At 35.6% G+C, this 18456-nt stretch overlaps 2 protein-coding genes and 1 non-coding gene across 6 annotated transcripts in view; all 3 read right to left on the bottom strand.

Annotated features, from left to right (window-relative positions):
- phkb-1 (Phosphorylase b kinase regulatory subunit) overlaps positions 1-8834 on the bottom strand; it is a gene marked incomplete at both ends in the record, with an annotated part of 30165 nt that extends 21331 nt beyond the window's left edge. The window contains 7 exons of one of the 3 annotated variants that reach the window (NM_067902.8): positions 543-880; positions 1169-1299; positions 5390-5666; positions 6470-6791; positions 7799-7898; positions 7949-8084; positions 8662-8834. In NM_067902.8, coding sequence (NP_500303.4) covers positions 543-880; positions 1169-1299; positions 5390-5666; positions 6470-6791; positions 7799-7898; positions 7949-8084; positions 8662-8830 — 1473 coding nt within the window. Of the gene's footprint in view, positions 1-542; positions 881-1168; positions 1300-5389; positions 5667-6458; positions 6792-7798; positions 7899-7948; positions 8085-8661 lie in introns of those variants that run through there. The other 2 variants (NM_171301.7, NM_001028384.6) reach the window with 2 other exon arrangements.
- A 2136-nt stretch (positions 8835-10970) lies between these two features.
- Positions 10971-17514, bottom strand: slmp-1 (FHA domain-containing protein). Of its 2 annotated transcripts, none has more exons than NM_001307413.4 (8): positions 17434-17514; positions 17292-17378; positions 17040-17238; positions 16593-16767; positions 16044-16157; positions 15193-15596; positions 13636-14213; positions 10971-11959 (listed from the first exon to the last, which is right to left on the bottom strand). In NM_001307413.4, the coding sequence occupies exons 1-8, from the start codon at positions 17500-17502 to the stop codon at positions 11849-11851; spliced, it is 1737 nt and encodes a 578-aa protein (NP_001294342.1). In that variant the 5' UTR covers positions 17503-17514; the 3' UTR covers positions 10971-11848. The 2 variants fall into 2 exon arrangements, with proteins under 2 accessions (NP_001294342.1, NP_001294341.1); NM_001307412.2 differs by having other exon boundaries at positions 10973-11959; positions 16593-16761.
- On the bottom strand, positions 10978-11380 carry Y67D8A.10. The gene has a single exon (NR_131462.1). It is a non-coding gene; the product is annotated as an Unclassified non-coding RNA Y67D8A.10 (non-coding RNA).
- Positions 17515-18456: the final 942 nt, after the last annotated feature.

Below are 18456 nucleotides of genomic sequence, written 5' to 3'. Positions count from 1 at the left end.
GTTTAGAAAAACCCCGCATTTTTTGTAGATCAAACCGTAATGGGACAGCCTGTGGGCTAACCGTAACTCATCTAGAAACTCAATATATGGAAAACTGAAAAACACCACTGTTTTCTATATAGTGCGCTTCTAGATAAGGTACGGATATATGCCTAAGTTGAGGTATCTTGGATTTTTCCGAGTTTTCAAAGTAAATTTCTAGATTTTCAGGTTTCGGCAAAAGAGTCGAGCTTTCGAATCGCGTGGTGCCAGGCTGTCCTATTGCGGTTTGATCTACAAAAAATGCGGGAATTTTTTGCCCAAAAATGTGGCGTCAGCACGTTCTTAAAGGTGGAGTACCGAAATTTGAGACTTTGTGTTTTTAGACCCAAATTGGTCCAAAACTACCGAATTTCGGTACTCCACCTTTAACCATGCGAAATCAGATGAGAACTCTGCGTCTCTTTTCTCCCGCATTTTTTGTAGATCTGTGTAGATCAAACCGAAATGGCACAGCCTGACACATCACGTGTCTCGAATGAGATTAGTTTCAGCTTCCTAACCTGAAAAGCCGAGTGCCGATTGAACATCTTCGGGCGCTGACTGGCGGGTAAATGCCGATTGATCGGATCAATGTCTCCCGAATGAATGAGTCCTTCTCGCTTGAGCATCAAAATGATATAAATCGCATTGCTCCATAAATGATGTCCGAATTCTTGATGGCTCAACGCGTAGAGCTCCGTCGAGTTCGGCTGCTCACGCTCCTTGTCCATGATGAATTCGTCGACGCAGTAGCATTCCGGAACAATGTATCCGCCGGGGACCGTCTCATCGGCAACCAGGCATTTTTGGAGCTTTTTGAAGTAAATGTCACCGTACTCTTGATTGGCTCGAATGTAGGCTGAAATTAGCCATAAATACGGGGTTATGTGTACTTCTAGAGGAAAAATATGGTTTTATAATTTTTTGGCTGAAATTTTCGACTTTGGCACATTTTTGGCATTCAAATGTGCAAACTTTAAAAATTTTTCCCTTTTTTTTCAAAATTTCAGATTTTTTTGTTGAACATGCATGACATTTTTGAAATTTGGGCTAGCATCGTTCTCCGTTCTTTTTTGAGCCATGTATGGCTCAAAATCGACAATTTCAACCAAAAACTGTAAAATCCTTTTATCTGCGGGTTCCGTACCAGTTAGGGATATACACGCCAAGAAGATGGGAAACTGCGATTCGACGCCCTGAAATTGAGCCGTCTCATGCTCATCGTAAAAGCTTTTGCTATTGTCCTCGAGCTCTGTTCGAAATCCGTCACGGTGGAATCTGAAAAAAAACGCCAGTTTTCCAAGTGAATTTTCTAATTATTTCTTTTCGAATAAAAAATTCGGGTTTTCTTAATTTTGACAATTCCTATGTGTTTGAAACACAAAAATTATCAAAATTGGAAACTTTTGGAAAATTTCATTTAAAAGTAATGTAGTCGAATTTTTTTATTGCTATATTAGCCTCGAAATTGTCTGAAAAGACCGAATTTCATAATGAAACTTCTTGAAAACTTCTCAAAAAAAAGTTATGGCGGCTCAAAAATTGACGTAAAATTAGTTAAAATTTTGAAATTTGACCGACTTGTCAAGCAGCTGGAAACTAACTTTTTGAAATCGTAGTCTAATTATGGGTATTCAAATTAATTATATTGCGTTCTCAGCTCGATTTAAGTACATTTAAAGTAGATGGAGGTCCAGATTTGGTAGATTTGGTAAATTTGGCAACTTCTGGCAACCAGAAATTTGGAATTTTAACTAATTTTAGGTCTTTTTTTGAACCGTCATAACTTTTTTTCGAGAAGTTTTCAAGAAGTTTCATTATGAAATTCGGTGTTTTCAGACAACTTCGAGTCTAATAAAGCAATAAAACAAATCGACTACACCCCCTTTAATGCTCTATAAGACTTTTGAAAATGACCTATTGAATTGCGCAAAATAAGGAAGTTATGAAATAATAATAAATTTCATCTCTTCGATACCGTCAAGTTTGGAAAAATTTTGCCCACATTTTAGAATCTTCAAGAAGTCTCTCATTATGAAATTGGGGTTATAATCTTAACTTTCGCCGATTTGCCCCATTGTTCGCAGCATCCTAGAAACAGGGATGCGAATTTCTTGTTTCTTGATTTCTTCGCCAAAATGTTACCAGGAAATTAATTTTTTAGAGCTCAAAAGCCGCAAGGACAAAACGCTCAAGGCATGAGAAATTCAGCTAGTGTTCGTACATGTACCAAAATATTCGTTTACGGACTTTACTATTCAATAATTGTTAATTTTTGATATTTTGATTAGATTTTTTGTGATTCTAGTTGAAAAAAAAGTTTTGAATTTCTTGGATTATTGTTTCTTGGCACAAAAAATTCTGTAGCATCCCTGATCAGAAATACAGATTCCATTAAAACATCAATCTTTATTCAATATTTTTATAGTTCATCTCGCGTTGACGTTTCGTTGATTTAGGCACATATTAAGGCGATAGGTATCCAAAAATTACCACAGTGCCTATCAGCTTGAAGTGTTCCTACAAGGATTTCTGGCTTCCCTCATATATTGAAATGGAAGAGTTTACCGAACTAGGCCATTTTGGCTCGGCCATATCTGGGGTAGATTTACGGCGCGTTGCGTGTCGCGTCGCGGCTCGATTTTAGTTGTAAAACTAAATGTATTTGTCCGTGTAGAGTACACGACTTTTCCTCGAGTTGTCCGGCGCGGGCGATTGTCAATGGAGCGCGAAAAATTCAATGAGGAAGGCCAGAACCCCGTGTGCCTAAATCATCGATTTCTCTGTATTCCAGGTCTTCCAGATGCTTTTTACGAAATTTTTCAACATGATGTTTCGAATCATTTTGAGTCTTCTCAGATCTCTAAATAAATTATCCACATTTAACAGAGCGCGGCCTTTACTTCGTGGCCTAGAAAAATCCCCAAAACTCGGCCAATGATTTATCTGGGATTTTTGACGTGGGATGTTTCTGAAACTTGACAAGAATGTTCTCGGAAGGGGGGTTCTATAGTTCCACCGTGGCGATTTTTGAGAAAATGTTCCGTATCCATGTTATGAAGATGGCCGAGTTTTCCTATTTTACGGCCACGCGTAGTAAAAACCGCTCTGTGTGCCTTGTGTCAGTATTTAAAATTGCCGGGTGATTTTCCACGTTTCATATCTCAAAATTCTTCGATTTTTTCCGAAAAATTCTCGCTATCAATATGTGTGTACATCATCAATTGTTATCAGTTCTCTTCTCTCCTGTCAATTCCCGATTTGCATTATAACGGTCATTTCTCTCTCTCTCTCTCTCAATTCGTATGTGTCTCCAACAACGCATCAATCGATTGATAACACATACACATACATACAACAATGAAGTAGAGACACAGATACAGTGTCTTGTCTCTCTATTCACATGCAAATATGTATATCTGTATGTGTCTGTATGTATCCAAGTGTATGTGCAAATTGTGCAGAGCAGCACAGAAAAAGTAAAAAGTGTGTGTGTGTGCGTAAGGAGGGGACAGCGACGAGAGGGAGCGAGACGAGAGGAGAAAGGATGGTACCGAGGGTCACCACCACCACCACAACCATCATCGCATTCGTTCGATTTTATCGCAGCAATGCTACGGCAATGCAAAAGCGAGTGGGGAAGGGCATTTGATTTATGAGAGAAAATGTGCAGAGAGAAGAGAAAGAGACCTGGAGAATTATTGGTGCTAACATTTGAGACCCCTTCCCGTCAACTTTTTTTGCATAATTTCGATGACAATTATTATTTGGGGGGAGGCTATTAAAAAATTGACTGCTATCAAATGATATTGCACGGGGAGAAATATTTGGGTGTACTCGGAAAGTTGTACAAGCAGGGGTGTGCGGCAGGGGTGTGCGGCAAATTTGCCGAATTTGCCGTTTGCCGAGCTCGGCAAATTTGCCGAATTTGCCAAGCACGGCAAATTTCAAAAAAGTAGATTTGCCGAATTTGCCGAGCTCGGCAAATTTCGAAATTTGCCGCACACGTCAAAAATTTGACAGTACAATTTTGACTAAAACTATTGATTTTTTAGCCAAAAATTTAGTAAAATGACACAAAATTGAGCTATTTTGATGCTTAAACAGACATACTACGCGGAACTTGTTCAGAAACCAGATGTGTGTTAAGAATTCAGTAGTTTTGGTGCTCCAAAAACATAAAAAATATCACATTTTTCCGAGTTTGTTAAGCACGGCAAATTTGCCGAATTTGCCGTGCTCGGCAAATATTGAAAAAAGAGATTTGCCGAATTTGCCGAGTTCGGCAAATATTGAAAAAAGAGATTTGCCGAATTTGCCGTGCTCGGCAAATATTGAAAAAAGATATTTGCCGAATTTGCCGAGTTCGGCAAATCTCGACAAAATTTGCCGTTTTTAACAAACTCCGAAAAATGTTATATTTTTGGAGCACCAAAACTTAACGGCAATTTTTTTCTTCGGCAAATTCGGCAAATCGACACATTGCCAATTTGCCGGAAATTTTCATTTTCGACAAATTTCCGTTTTGCCGCCGTTTGCCGGATATCAGATTTGCCGGAAATGTTTAGAGAGGTTCTCTATAGGACAAAAACACTTCTGAAACTGTTCTTTTTTGAATTTTTCCCGTTTTCTAGATTTTTTTTCATAGAATTTGTTAACTTTTCAAAATAGATGTAGGAACATAGAATGCGTACAATTTTGCCGATTAAAATTAAAATTATGAAGTTTCCAAAAAAGTGCAAAACCACCACAATTTGCCGAAAATTTTCGGCAGTTGCCGTTTTTCAGGCAAATTCGGCAGATCGGTTATTTACAAGCAGGAAATCAAGGAATCCAAGAAAAATATCAATTTTTTGAACTTTAAAAAATAGAAAAAATTGCCGATTCACTATCAGAGATAAATCAAATTTTTCCAATTAAACTTCGATAGCTCGGCGGCACAAAATTGTCGGTAAAATTTTTTTAATTCTAGGAAAACTTGGAAAAATCGGCAAATCGAAGTTTTAAAAAAGTTTAGGTCAATTTTCGGAAAAATTTTCAACTTTTCAAGAAAAAAAACTCACATTTTTAGGGAATTTTGAAAAAAAAATTTTCCATTTAAAGTAACATTTCTTCTATTTTCTGGGAAAATCGTGAAATTGAGGAATTTTCTAGAAAACTATTGGTCATTCTTTCATGATATTTTCTCTTCTCCTCGAGGACTACACGAGATTTCAAACACCCCCTAATGATCGAAATAGGGGGATTTTTAGGTAATTTTTGAGGAAAAATTTATAATTTTTCGATTTTCGGCAAGCTTTCAAGTCTCTGAGTTGCGCGTAAATCTAATTTTCAGACTTTCCAGAAAATTTCCAGATTCTCAATGTACCTTCTCAATCCGAATCGACCTTCAAGCCTTCTCACACATTTTTGCATAGTTTTCTCGAAAAGTGTCTCATCGTGAGTAGCAAATGCTGGCCATCCGACAGTCATCAAAAGTGCGGCGTCCGTATTTTTCGAGTTACTTTCCCGTGGGAGAATCGTCTCAAAAGTGGTACGATTTCGATTGTGCCCATCAATATCCACGTAGATTACTGATGCTGATGTTCCCGTACTGCCGTATAGGTTGAAACCATTGATTGCTTCCAGGGCGGCTTTTACCATTCCTGGAAATTTTTAGTTTTGGATTTTTTTTTTTTTTTTTATAATTTAAAAAAATCGGAACATTTTCTTATTTTTAATGTTTTCAGAATTATTTATTTGTGAAAAGCTAAAATTTTAATTGAATCTAGAAAACTGAATTATGATTTTTAAAGGAAATTTGAAAATCGAATTTTTTTCGAAATGTTTTAAAATAAACAGGTTTCTTTCTAATTTTTCAAAAAATCGAACATTTTGAAAATTGCCTTTTTAGAAAAATTTAAAAAAAAAACTCCGCTTTTTTTTGGAAATTTAGAATTTTAGAAAAACTGAAAAATTGGGAAATGCAAACTTTCGTTTCGAAAATTAAAATTTGTTTTAAAAATATCTGAAAATTTAAAAATTAGACATTTTTGTTTAAAAAGTTGAGAAAACATTTTTGAAAAAAGGGAGAAAACGAAAAATTGAACAATTTTCTCGTAAATTTCTTGAAAAAACTAAAAATTAAGTAATTTTCTCTCAAATAAATTGGATTTTTCGATCAAAAATTAAAACTACATTTTTTTTTGTTGGAAAACGAATTTTTTCTCTTTTTGTTGGAGAAAATCTCAAAACCATTTTTATTGAAAAATTGAAAAATCGTTTTAATTTTTACTAACAAAATCTGAAAATATAATTTTTTTAAAAGAAAAATTAAAATTTTTCTCAAAAATCGAAAAATTTTAATTTCTCGAAAAACTTTTTTTTTCGTCGAAAAATTGAAAATCTAATATTTTTTCAGAAAAAAAATTGATTTTTTAAAATTTTTTTTTGAAAAATCAGAACGAACCCAAGCTACTGGCATGAAGTTCAGGTTTTCCATTATTATATCTCGTTCCACGCTCCCACATTCCAAAATCCGGCGTACGATAGGTACGTTCAATGTAGAAAACGAGATTTTGAATGAAATTCACTTCATGATGAGTATAGATAACTTTGCATCCGGCTGAAATCATTTGTACCAATGTGAGTAGATAAAGAGCAACAAGATCCATTTGAAGATGTCCATAGTGTAAATCGTCGTTCGGCGTTTCGAGACCCATTCCAGATGATAAATCGAAACGAGCGTGGAGAGCGAATTCTGATGAATTTTGGGATTTGAACGCGTCGAGCTGGAATTATTGATTGAAGCTTAAATTCTGGGAAATGATGGATGTGATAATTAGAAATATTACATTATCACAAAATTCTGAGAATGCGTATTGTACAACATTTTTGACGCGCAAAATATCTCGTAGCGAACACTACAGTAATTCTTTTAATGACTACTGTAGCGCTAGTGTCGATTTACGGGCTCGATTTTTGAAATTGATTTTTTTTTTCGACTAATGACACATATTTTATTTTCATTCGTTTCTCCGTATTATTTGCTCATATTTTGTTCAATTTTTATACTCTATCGATAAATGAATGATTTCTATTATTTTCAAAAATCGAGATCCCGTAAATCGACACAAGCGCTACAGTAGTAATTTAAAGGAGTACTGTAGTTTTCGCTACGAGATATTTTGCACGTTAAACATGTTGCACAATACGCATTCTCAGAAGTGTTCCCGTAATACTTTGGTTGAAAAATCGTTTTAATTTTTACTAACAAAATCTGAAAATATAATTTTTTTAAAAGAAAAATTAAAATTTTTCTCAAAAATCGAAAAATTTTAATTTCTCGAAAAACTTAAAAATCCAGAAAAATCAAGCGTTTTTTTTCGTCGAAAAATTGAAAATCTAATATTTTTTCAGAAAAAAATTGATTTTTTAAATTTTTTTTGAAAAATCGGAACGAACCCAAGCTACTGGCATGAAGTTCAGGTTTTAATAAATCGGAAAAAATGTTTTGATTTATTTGCAAAATTTTTGATATTTGATTGATCGTGAATTTTTGAACTTTTTAAATTTCGAAAATAAAAAAAAATTCAAAGTTTTAAATATTTTCGTTACTTTAAAAAATTAATTTGCATAATTTTCTTCTAACTGTGTCTGCTTTTCGAAATTTGTTTTTTTTGAAAAATTTCCAATTTTTCATATTTTCCTGTTGCATTGATTTTTCTCATTAATTTTTCGATTTTTTTCCGATTTTTCAGAGTTTTTTCCTGTGTACTCTTTTCTAACAAAATCGTACATTTTTGCTCTGTTGCATCCACGAGAACAAGATTCCTCGCATCGTTTTCACAGCAGTTTGTCTCAGCTCAGTCTGTCTTCCACGATCATCATCGAGTCGTCTGAAATCTCAATTTTAAGTATTTGCTGATACTGATGAAAATCGGCTTACTTGTAAGCCACCGAGCAAGCCCAACAGGCCATTGCACAGTAGATACTATCCTTCACATATCCGACATCTCGATCTTTTGAATATCGAGGAAATAGTCCACTGGTTACACTTTGGCATTGTACAATTAGTTCTTGTGCTGGAAAATGTTAGGAATTTCAAAATTTTTTCAGTTTTTTAAGCTTGTATCGGAAACTTGCCGGATTTGAAATATCCGGCAAATCGGCAATTTACCAGATTTGAAATATCCCGGTAAATCGGTAATTTGCCGGAATTGAACATTTCCGGCAAATCGGCAATTTACCGGATTTGAAATCTCCCGGTAAATCGGCAAATTGGCAAATTTAAAATTTCCGGCAAATCGGCACTTTGCCGGAATAGAAATTTCCGCTAAATCGAAAAATTTCCGGCAAATTGGCGGATTTGAAATCTTCCGGTAAATCGGCAAATTGGCAAATTTAAAATTTCCGCCAAATCGGCAAATTGCCGTATTTGAACTTTCCGGCAAATCGGCAAGTAGTTTTTTTGTTGTTGTAAATTTCTGCCTATTTTACGAATTTTATCGAAGTTTTTTGCGAAACGCATCCTCTAATTTAAAAAAAAAATCTCAAAATTGGCTCCAACGAATTCAATTTTTTGTATGAATCTATTCACGTATAAGCTTTTTCAGAAAAATTCCAGGAATTTCTAGGCGAAAATTTTTTTTTCCGACGTACTCAAATCATAAATTTGGTCGATTTTCGCCACTGTCGGTGACATTTCCTTATTATTATCATCCAGCGGCTCAAGATATGCTTTCGTGAGCCGTCGTAGTCGTAGATTTCCAGCAAACGGCTTCGCTGATCGCCTCTTGAGAAGCGCCGGGCCATCGTTGCGGGACGGCATCTCTGTAAAAAGATTATTTTTTCTAGTGAAAAAATCCATTTTTTCCGAATTTCTCCATGTTATAGACAGAGAAGTGGTTTTATTTTTTATTTTTGAATAAAATGAATATATTTTCATTAAAATTTTGTGATTTTGCAAAATTCACTGCAACTTTTTTCGAACGAGGGACGAGGCAAAAAGGTTTCTAGGCCATGGCCGAGTCCCCGACAAATTTCAGCTGCCATTTATCTTGCTTTGTTTTCTGCGTGTTTTCTTTCGTTTTTCACCAATTTTTCCCGTGTTTTCTTATCAAAACTGATAAAAAAATATTTTTTGCTAATGCTAAAATAATTTCCAGATGAAAAAAATATGTATTCAGTCGGCAAGTAGCGGTAAAAGTGGTCAATGTAATATGATGGATTACGGGAATAAAAAGCACAAACTTTTTCCCAAACATGATACATATGCTGTTTAGATGCTAAAAGTACCTGATTTTCATAACGAGACCGCTGAAAAAGTTTTGACATTTTCATAATTCAACATTTTGTGCCAAAATCTCGACTTTTTTACAAAAAAAAGTTGAATTTTGAAAATCTCAAAACTTTTTCAGCGGTCTCGGTATGATAATCAGGTACTTTTAGCATCTAAACAGCATATGTATCATGTTTGGGAAAAAGTTTGGGTTTTTTATTCCCGTAATCCATCATATTACATTGACCACTTTTACCGCTACTTGCCGACTGAATTCACAATTTTTTCATCTGGAAATTATTTTAGCATTAACAAAAATATTTTTTTATCAGTTTTAATAAGAAAAAAACGGAAAAAATCGGTGAAAAACACAAGAAAACAAAGCAAGTACAAAATGTCGTAAAATGAGGTGTATTGTGTGCAAACACCGATTTTTCGCATTTTTTCTCGGCCCTCGTTCGAAAAAAGTTGCAGTGAGATTTTTCAAGAAAAAACAGCCTTATCCACAATCTTTGCCAACTTTCGTCCTTGAAAAATCATTATTACGCACTGCGATAACCTATAGCCGACCTCCAATTATCGGTCGGCAATAGCTCAAAGGAAGAAAGAGTATTGGCTTCCGTTTTAGATTATATCCCCGTTCATTTCTTATCAGATTTATTGATGACAGGAGACATTGAGGAATTCTTCTTTTGATTGATCAAAGTTATTGATAAGATTAAATACTAAAAGAGATAAAAGAAAGGTTATTTAAGGACAGGGGTGGGCGGCAAACTATTTTCCGGCAAATGGGCAATTTGCCGAATTTGCCGGAAGAAGGTCAATCGCCGAAAATTATCGGCACATTGTGGTTTCTGTTTTTTTGGAAATTTCAGAATTTAAATTTAATCGGCAAAATTGTACGCATTCTAAGAACGTTCTTGCATCTATTTTGAAAACCAAATTCTATGAAAAAAATCGGCAAATCGGCAAATCGCCGAAAATGAAAATTTCCCGCAAATCGACAAATTGCCGGAATTGAGCATTTACGGCAAATCGGCAAATTACCGAGCGGCAATTGCCGCACATATGGCATTTCAAAATTTCGAAAAAATTGAAGAATGAGTAGAGGGACTACCCCAAACTACATTTATAACGAAGAAAATACGGGGAAATCTGGCAAAGTGGCTGGCAATTTTAAATTCGTGCGCAAATGATTCCTAGGCCATCTTTCGATTTCTAGGCCACATTATTTCAACAAAAATATTGATTTAAATGTGATTATTCCGAGCGTTAAATAATTAGCTTTTTTCTCTCACACGATTTTTGAAAGCGGTATTCTATACAAACAATCAGAATTATTTTAAAGGTTTTTTTGTCGATTTTTTTAGCTGATGAAAACTATTTTTTTCCAGCAAATTTCGACTAAAATCTTAAATTTTGCCTATAGGTGACAACTTTTCAGGGAAAAAAAAAGAAAAAATTTTCAGTTTACTGAAAATTTGTTATAATTTTCAACAAAAATATTCTATTTTAGTCTGATTCAAATTTTCCGTCAAATCTCACAGTTCTCTCAGATTCCTTCCTGAGCCGTTTTTGACGTAAATAGATATTTTAAAAATCTTTTTTTTTTTTTCAATTTAAATTTTCAAAATTAAGTTTAAAGATATTTAAATTCAGCTGAAAACTGTCAAAATCTGCAGGAAAAAATATTTTAAAATTAAAGGAAAAATGTTTATAAACTCGTTTTTCGTGTCAGAAATTAGAGCACGAATTTCGATGGGGCCGAGCAACAAAAAATGGGGGAAAAAATTAGATTCTATACACAGAAATGCGATAAACGGGGAGAAAAAGCCTTAGAATTGGAAATAATATATTTATATAATACTATGATGATAGGAAGAAGGAATCAACGGCTCAAGCTTATACCCTCTTTTCAGTTTTGTAAGCGAACATTCAATTGAAAATAATAGGAAAAAAGGGAATATTCGGGGGATGAAAGGGAAATAATTTAATGATAGCACAGCACAAAGACATGAAACACGTAACTAGCGCATCGAGAATGTCGGTTTTTCGGAAATTTTTTAAAAAATCAATAAAAATCAAGCAGTTTTCCAACTGAATTTCCTATTTTTCAACAGATTTGAGATTCAAAAATCGAAAAAATTTAAAGTTTTCGTTTTTTTTTTCAAATCTCGAAGAAAAATCTCAAAAATATCGAAAAATTTCAATTGATTTTTGATTTTTTGCAGATTTTTTTTTCAGTTTTCCAAGAAAACATCAAAATTTCTCAACTTTCTGGTTAAAAAACTGCGAAAAATCGAAAGAAAAAATTCCGACGACTTTCCTCGAGATACGCAAAATTAATAGTTAAATTAAAATGTGTGAAAGAGCTAGTGGGGATGATCAATAAATGGGTTAAAAAAGCGGGGAAAATAATGAAAATAAATAATATGAATAAAGAATATACTACAATACATAGGGGAGAATGAAACGGGGAGAGGAATTATTTCGTGGACAAGAGAGAGAGATCGGATTTGATTTGAGATAATATTTCTAGCACAAAACTGTGTGTGCGATAATCCTTCACTATTCTTCTTTCTTCACTTGTGGTGATGATCCACTTGAAAATCGCTTTTGGATTGGAGCAATCGCTGAGAGCAGAAATGCGAGAAGCGGAACCAGTGACACCAACAGCAACTGCAAAACGTGACATTTTTTTTGCGAAAAATTACATTAACAATTTAAAGATTTCGGGCTTTTATTTTTTTGCAAACTTCTCTTTTTTATCACGACCTCCTGGTGTGTTCATAATTATTGGAGCGCACTTGCGTAGCACCTCACAAACTCCAGAATTCGCGGGAATCGGTTTCGCGGGGACATCAGTTTTTGGCTATTTTTGGCCTTCACGCTCTCCTCAAAGCCGAATAATTATTAGAGCGCGCTTGCTGCATTTCTGCATCCGCGGTATTTTGACTTTCCACTGAAAAAAGCAGATATTTCAGATTTATCGAGTTTTTAGCTTTTAAATTTTTTTTCTGCATTTTTCGAACAAACCTTTTGTTAAAGAGTGAAAATCGAATTTAAAATGACTAAAATGAACTTTTTTCGTCCACTGGTTGTGAAATGGTTTGAAATTAAAGAAATCAACGGGATTTTTCGTATTTTCTAAATATTTTTCTATTAAAAATGGGTTTTAATACATTTTTGACTTAACATTAGGGTCAAAAAATGGTTTAAAACCGATTTTTAATAGAAAAACATTCAGAAAATACGAAAAATCCCGTTGATTTCTTCAATTTCAAACCATTTCACAACCAGTGGACGAAAAAAGTTCATTTTAGTCATTTTAAATTCAATTTTCACTGTTTAACAAAAAAGGTTTGTTCGTAAAATGCAGAAAAAAAATTTAAAAGCTAAAAATTCGATAAATCTGAAAATGCTGCTTTTTTCAGTGGAAAGTCAAAATGCCGCGGATGCAGAAACGCGACGCGCAGCAAGCGCACTCTAATAATTATTCGGCTTTGAGGAGAGCGTGAAGCCAAAAATAGCCAAAAACTGTTGTCCCCGCGAAACGAATTCCCGCGAATTGTGGAGGTCGTGAGGTGCAAGTGCGCTCCAATGTCCAAACCAATCAGCGCCATTCGAACTCCGCCCAGCAACTCGTGGATTGGTTGAGAAGTGGGCGCGGAGCAAATGTCGTTGATTGGTCGAGCAGTTCTCATTTTGGCGGGAATTCAAAGATAGAGATTAGCCAAAATTTCAAAACGAGAAGTGCAAGACCAATCAGCGATTTGCTCCGCCCACGTTTCAACTAATCGGAAAAAGTGGGCGGAGTTCGAAGACGCTGATTGGTTTGGAACAGGAACATTAGCAAAAAATCCAAATTGCAGTTTAAAAATTGAATTTTTCACTCGTTTTGTGGTATTTCTGAATTTCAGACAGTCACAGTTTTGAAAAAAAAATCCGCTAGTTTCAGCGATGTGTCGATTTACGCAGTCAGTGTGTACTCCCCGAGGAAAAGATGGATTTTCAAAAGTTTTGTCTACAAAAAAACCCATGATTTCCGAGTAATTTCACTTTTTTCTTGAAAATTCGGAATTTCCAGTAGTTTTCAACAGCAAATAGCTGAAACTTGATAAAAATCATATTATCCTCCTCGTAGAGTACACGAGAGAAAATCGACGACACCAAACTGTGCCAGTTTTCAGTTTAAAAAAAGCCCAGGATGGCTAAAATCGTCACATTTTAGCTGAAAAAAGGGGGAAATATGTTTCAAAACAATATAAAACACGTTGCGAAAGCGTTTTTCTTCTATCTTTTCATTTTTTTTTCTTTAATTTTCTTCATAAAAATTCGAAGAACAACTCGCTAACCAAGTTCTCAAGTTCATCGGGCTTCTTCATCACCATCGTCGCCTGCTTCTGCCATAGTGGCGCCTGTGAAGACGTGGAAGTTGATGATCCGGACAAATTCGCAGATTCCGAAGGCGGGAAGAACGAAACATTTCCAGACGGTGAAAATTCCAGCGTTTCTTTCAGCGATGAAGCTTCAAGGCATCCATGGTTCTCTTGAACTTCAGGCATTGTTGCCATTGCTGCTGTCATCTCAAGCTCCCGATTCTTGGCCTGTAGCTCGAGAATTGTCTTGAGATATGCTTCAATTGTCGTCTTATCATCTTGTTGCTGTGGCTTCTTCTTCTTCTCCTCCGACTCTTCCGACGATTCAGATGACTGAGCAAATCCATTGATCAACTGTGTATGAAGCTCGGCGGAATCCGACGCCGACGAATTATCATTCGATGATGATGTGGTCTCCCGGGTATGTGGTGGCAGATAGGAAGCCGATTTCAGCGTACTAATGAGCAAATGAAGTTCGGGCTCATCGATGAAGCTTCCACTGTTAATTGAGTTGGCCAACAGGCGTGACAATCCGGAAGCCGTCTCGTTTATCACTGAAAAATTGGAATTTTTTATGATTTATTAAGAGAAAAATGAGCCAAACAGGCCGATTTTTGTACTAAAATTTAGCTTTTTGGCGCCATTTTGAGTATTTTCAAGCGGTTTTTATCGATTTCTGGTGAGTTTGGTGCTCGAAATGATCTCAAAAATACCGAATTTGGCGGAAAATTACCGCCATTCGCTATGAAAATTGATTTTGCTGCTCAAAATCCTGAAAATAAGCTGAAAATGACGCAGAAATTATTGCTCTAGAAGATTCAAATTTACATTAAAATCGATAAAAAAAATTTTGAAGCCATTCTGAGTATTTTCAGGCTTCAAAAACGATTTTCCTTGTTCTACAACGCAAGCGATAAAGCTTGAAAATATCTAATTGTGCCAAATTTTTAGTTTCGCGCCGCTCTGGAATTGTGCTTTTTTGTGCATTTTAGAGCATATAACAACTGATTTTTCCGCTCAAAATTCTGTTTTGAGCCCGAAACTCACCAGAAATCGTTTTCATCGCTTGAAATTACTCAAAATAGCTTCAAAATTTTGCCTAAATTCAGAAAAAAAAAACACATCGATTTTTGCCAATTTAGCAGCAAAACTTGTGTTTTTTTTTGTCAATTTTAATACAAATTCGAGTCTTTCAGAGCCTTTCAGAGCACTGAAACACTGAAAATCATCCAAAATTCGAAATTTCTGTGTAATTTTCAGCTCCTTCTAGAGCTCGAAAAAGGATTTTGAGCAGCAAAATCAGTTTTTCTGCTCTAAAATGTTCAAAATGACTGAAAAAAAAAAAGAGATTTGCAATTAAATATATAGGCTTTCGTCGCTATTTTTTACTGTATTTGCTAGCTAATTAGCTTCATTTTGAGCCACTTTCAAGCTTTTAAAATCGGTGTTTCCTGCTCTAAAATACGCCAAAATGTCTGGAAAACACGAAATTTCACGGCGCGATTTTCAGCTTTTCTTCAGCTCCAAACTCACCACAACTCTTGCTCAACTTCAAATTCTTCTGCTGCAAATCGGTGAGCTTCTCCTCATAAGTCGTCACAACCTTCTGCTTCTCAATCAAATCAGCAGTGGCCTGCTCCAACTCGGCAGCCTTCGCATCGAACATTTCTGTCGTTTCCGCCAACGCCGTCTCGAGATCCTCATTCCGTGATCGGAGCTGTTGATACGTTTGTTCCGTCGTCTCCAGTGATCTTTCCATGTCTTTCAAGCGAGATGTCGTCTCTCCGTTCTCCTCAATCAATCGACGGATCATCTCCTTCGTCTTGGCCTCGAATTTCGTCTTTTCGTCGATCATTTTGAGAAGTTCCTCTTTTTGTTTGTCCGGATTATTGTTGTTGGAGGATAGGATTGACAATTGTGCTTCCAGTGATTCTATTCTGAAGAAAAAATCGGAATTTTTGCAAAAAAATCTAAAATTTTTCATGAGGAGATTTTATTAAGAAAATTGTTTTTTTGAGCTCAAAATTCAGAAAAATAGCCTAAATTCAGCTAAAACAGATAGAAATTGACTTTTATTTGATTTTTTTTAGTTAATTTTTTGCCGTTTTTGTCTCCTTTTCTCAGAAAAAAGTGAACATTTTTACTAATATCAGCTAAAATCGGCAATTTTCTGACTAAAAATGGGTTTTTTTTTGAGAAAATTGCTTCATTCGGGCTCAAAATTCCAGCGAAAGCGAGAATTGAGAATTTAATCAAATCCAGCCATTTTTCTTGGAAAAAGTGCAATTTTTGAGGAATTTCACTACGAAATTCGAGTTTTTAAGAGCATTTTAAGCGAAAATCAATCAATTTTCTTCAATATTTTGCGTAATTCGAGTCCTAACCTGGCCAAAAGTCGATCCTCATTTACCAGAGCTTTCCAGGCCGTTTCCGCAGCTTGCTCATTGGCTGCGATGATGCTCATCAGCTCGGTTAGCTTATCCTCTCGCTGCTTTTCTCTGAAAATTACAGGATTAGAAATCGTGTGATTTTTGGTCCAATTTTCGCTGATTTTTCCTTTATTTAAATCGCAAAAGTGTTTGTTTGAAAGTGTTCCAGGAGAAAATCGATACATTTTCTGAAATTTGCGAGAAATCGTGATCTCCGCGAATTTTTCATACAAAAATTTCGTAAAAGCCCCAAGTGGCTTCAAGTAGAAGAAAACACGTCGATTTTCATCTAAAAAGCTGTAAATAAGCAATAAATTTGATCACAGAGGAGAATGGCTTTTTTGCGACTATTCTTCCATTTTTGACTACAAAAACGCCTGTGAATTACTGAAAATAATCGAAATAACGTGAGAAAAGTGGCGAAAATGTGTGAAAAACCAAAGTTTTTCTTGGAAAAAGTGAGATTTTTTTGAGAAATCCTCCTTATGAAGCGAAAATGTATACCGATGCTGGGCTTCTGATATGTATTGCTGCATCTGAAACAGCTTCCGATTGCTGACAAGCGTTGTCGTCGTCGTCCGTTGACCTTCTTCGCTCGCGGGTCCCGTGTTCTCCATCAGCTTCCCATCGGCATTGAAGCAGTTGATGACTGCGTAGATGCATCCGTACACGACTGGAACTTTTTAAAGAGATTATTAATTTTTTTCTAGGACAAAAGATGAAAAAACAGTGATTTTTGCGACTTTTCTTCCATTTTTGAATGAAAAAATGGCGAAAAAATGACGAAAATGCGACGAAAGTTGAGATTTTAGTCAAAACTAGCCATTTTTCGTTGGAAAATGAAGAAAAATGTGCGTTTTGCGACTTTTCTTCCATTTTTGAGTTAAAAAAAGCATGTAAAGTACTAAAAAATTATCAAAAAAGTGTGTGTCTCACGGGTTTTTTCGTTACCTTTATTCGCGTTTTCCACAATTTCCACGCCGAGCTGTATGATGTCTCCACTGAAGACCCGTCTGACATCCGTGTCCCGTCCCGAGACGGTTTGTTGCAGCTTCTCGTTGTTCACGAAGGTTCCATTGCTGCTTTTCGTGTCCTTGAGCCAGAACTCGCCGTCTCGAAACCAAAGAATCGCGTGATTTCTCGATAAGACCTGGAAAATTGGAAAATTCATATTTATAACGAAATATGCGAAAAAATGCTCACTTTACAGTCAAAAACCGCATTTTCAGCGGTTGCCTGGATGCGCGCGACCGCTCGGCCTATTTTTACCGGGTCGTTCGAGCCATTCACCTGAAAATTTGAAAATTGGGCTTGTTTTTCAGCTTAAAATGATTAAAAACGATACCTTAATCCGCCTTTCCTCAAAGGGATGGGATTTTGGCGTGGCGACCAGGCTTACCCACCCGAATGACATTTCTTACTGAAAAAATGGGATATAAAGCGGTAAATTTGGTACTTTAAGCGAAAATTCAACGTTTTATAGCAAAAAATCACAAATACGGATGCTTTTTTATTTAAAACTCGTGATAAAATGGCGACAGTCACCGCAATGTCGACTGGCCGGCTTCGATTGCCAACGGAGCGCGTTTGCAATGGGAGATTTGCGAGCGGAATTTAAATTGAAAAAACTAAACAAACCTGATTGAAAATTGAGAGCGCTGAGGTAAATATAAAAATAAACAAAGAAATGAACACCTCATTCGTGTAAAATATCGATTTTTTTGGAAAATTTTTACGTATATCACAAAAATAAACAATTTTCAATGTTTGTCAGGGATGTGCGGCAATTTTCGGCAATAAATTTGATACTTTTTGTGGATTTTAGAGCCACTGCAACTTTTTTTGAACGAGGGACGAGGCAAAAAGGTTTCTAGGCCATGGCCGAGTCCCCGACAAATTTCAGCGGCCATTTATCTTGCTTTGTTTTCTGCGTGTTTTCTTTCGTTTTTCACCGATTTTTTCCGTTTTTTCTTATCAAAACTAATAAATAAATATTTTTTTCAGATGCTAAAACAATTTCCAAGTGAAAAAAGTGTGAATTCAGTCGGCAAGTAGCGGTAAAAGTGGTCAATGTAATATGATGGATTACGGGAATAAAAAACCCAAACTTTTTCCCAAACATGATACATATGCTGCTCTGATGCTGAAACTACCTGATTTTCATAACGAGACCGCTGAAAAAGTTTTGAGGTTTTCAAAATTCAACTTTTTGTGCGAAAATCTCTACTTTTTCACCAAAAAAGTTGAATTTTGAAAATCTTAAAACTTTTTCAGCGGTCTCGTTATGATAATCAGGTACTTTTAGCATCTAAACAGCATATGTATCATGTTTGGAAAAAAGTTTGGGTTTTTTATTCCCGTAATCCAC

This window comes from Caenorhabditis elegans, chromosome IV, assembly GCF_000002985.6.
Source record: "Caenorhabditis elegans chromosome IV".
Taxonomy (NCBI): domain Eukaryota; kingdom Metazoa; phylum Nematoda; class Chromadorea; order Rhabditida; family Rhabditidae; genus Caenorhabditis; species Caenorhabditis elegans.
This window is presented reverse-complemented; position numbering and strand designations above follow the sequence as displayed.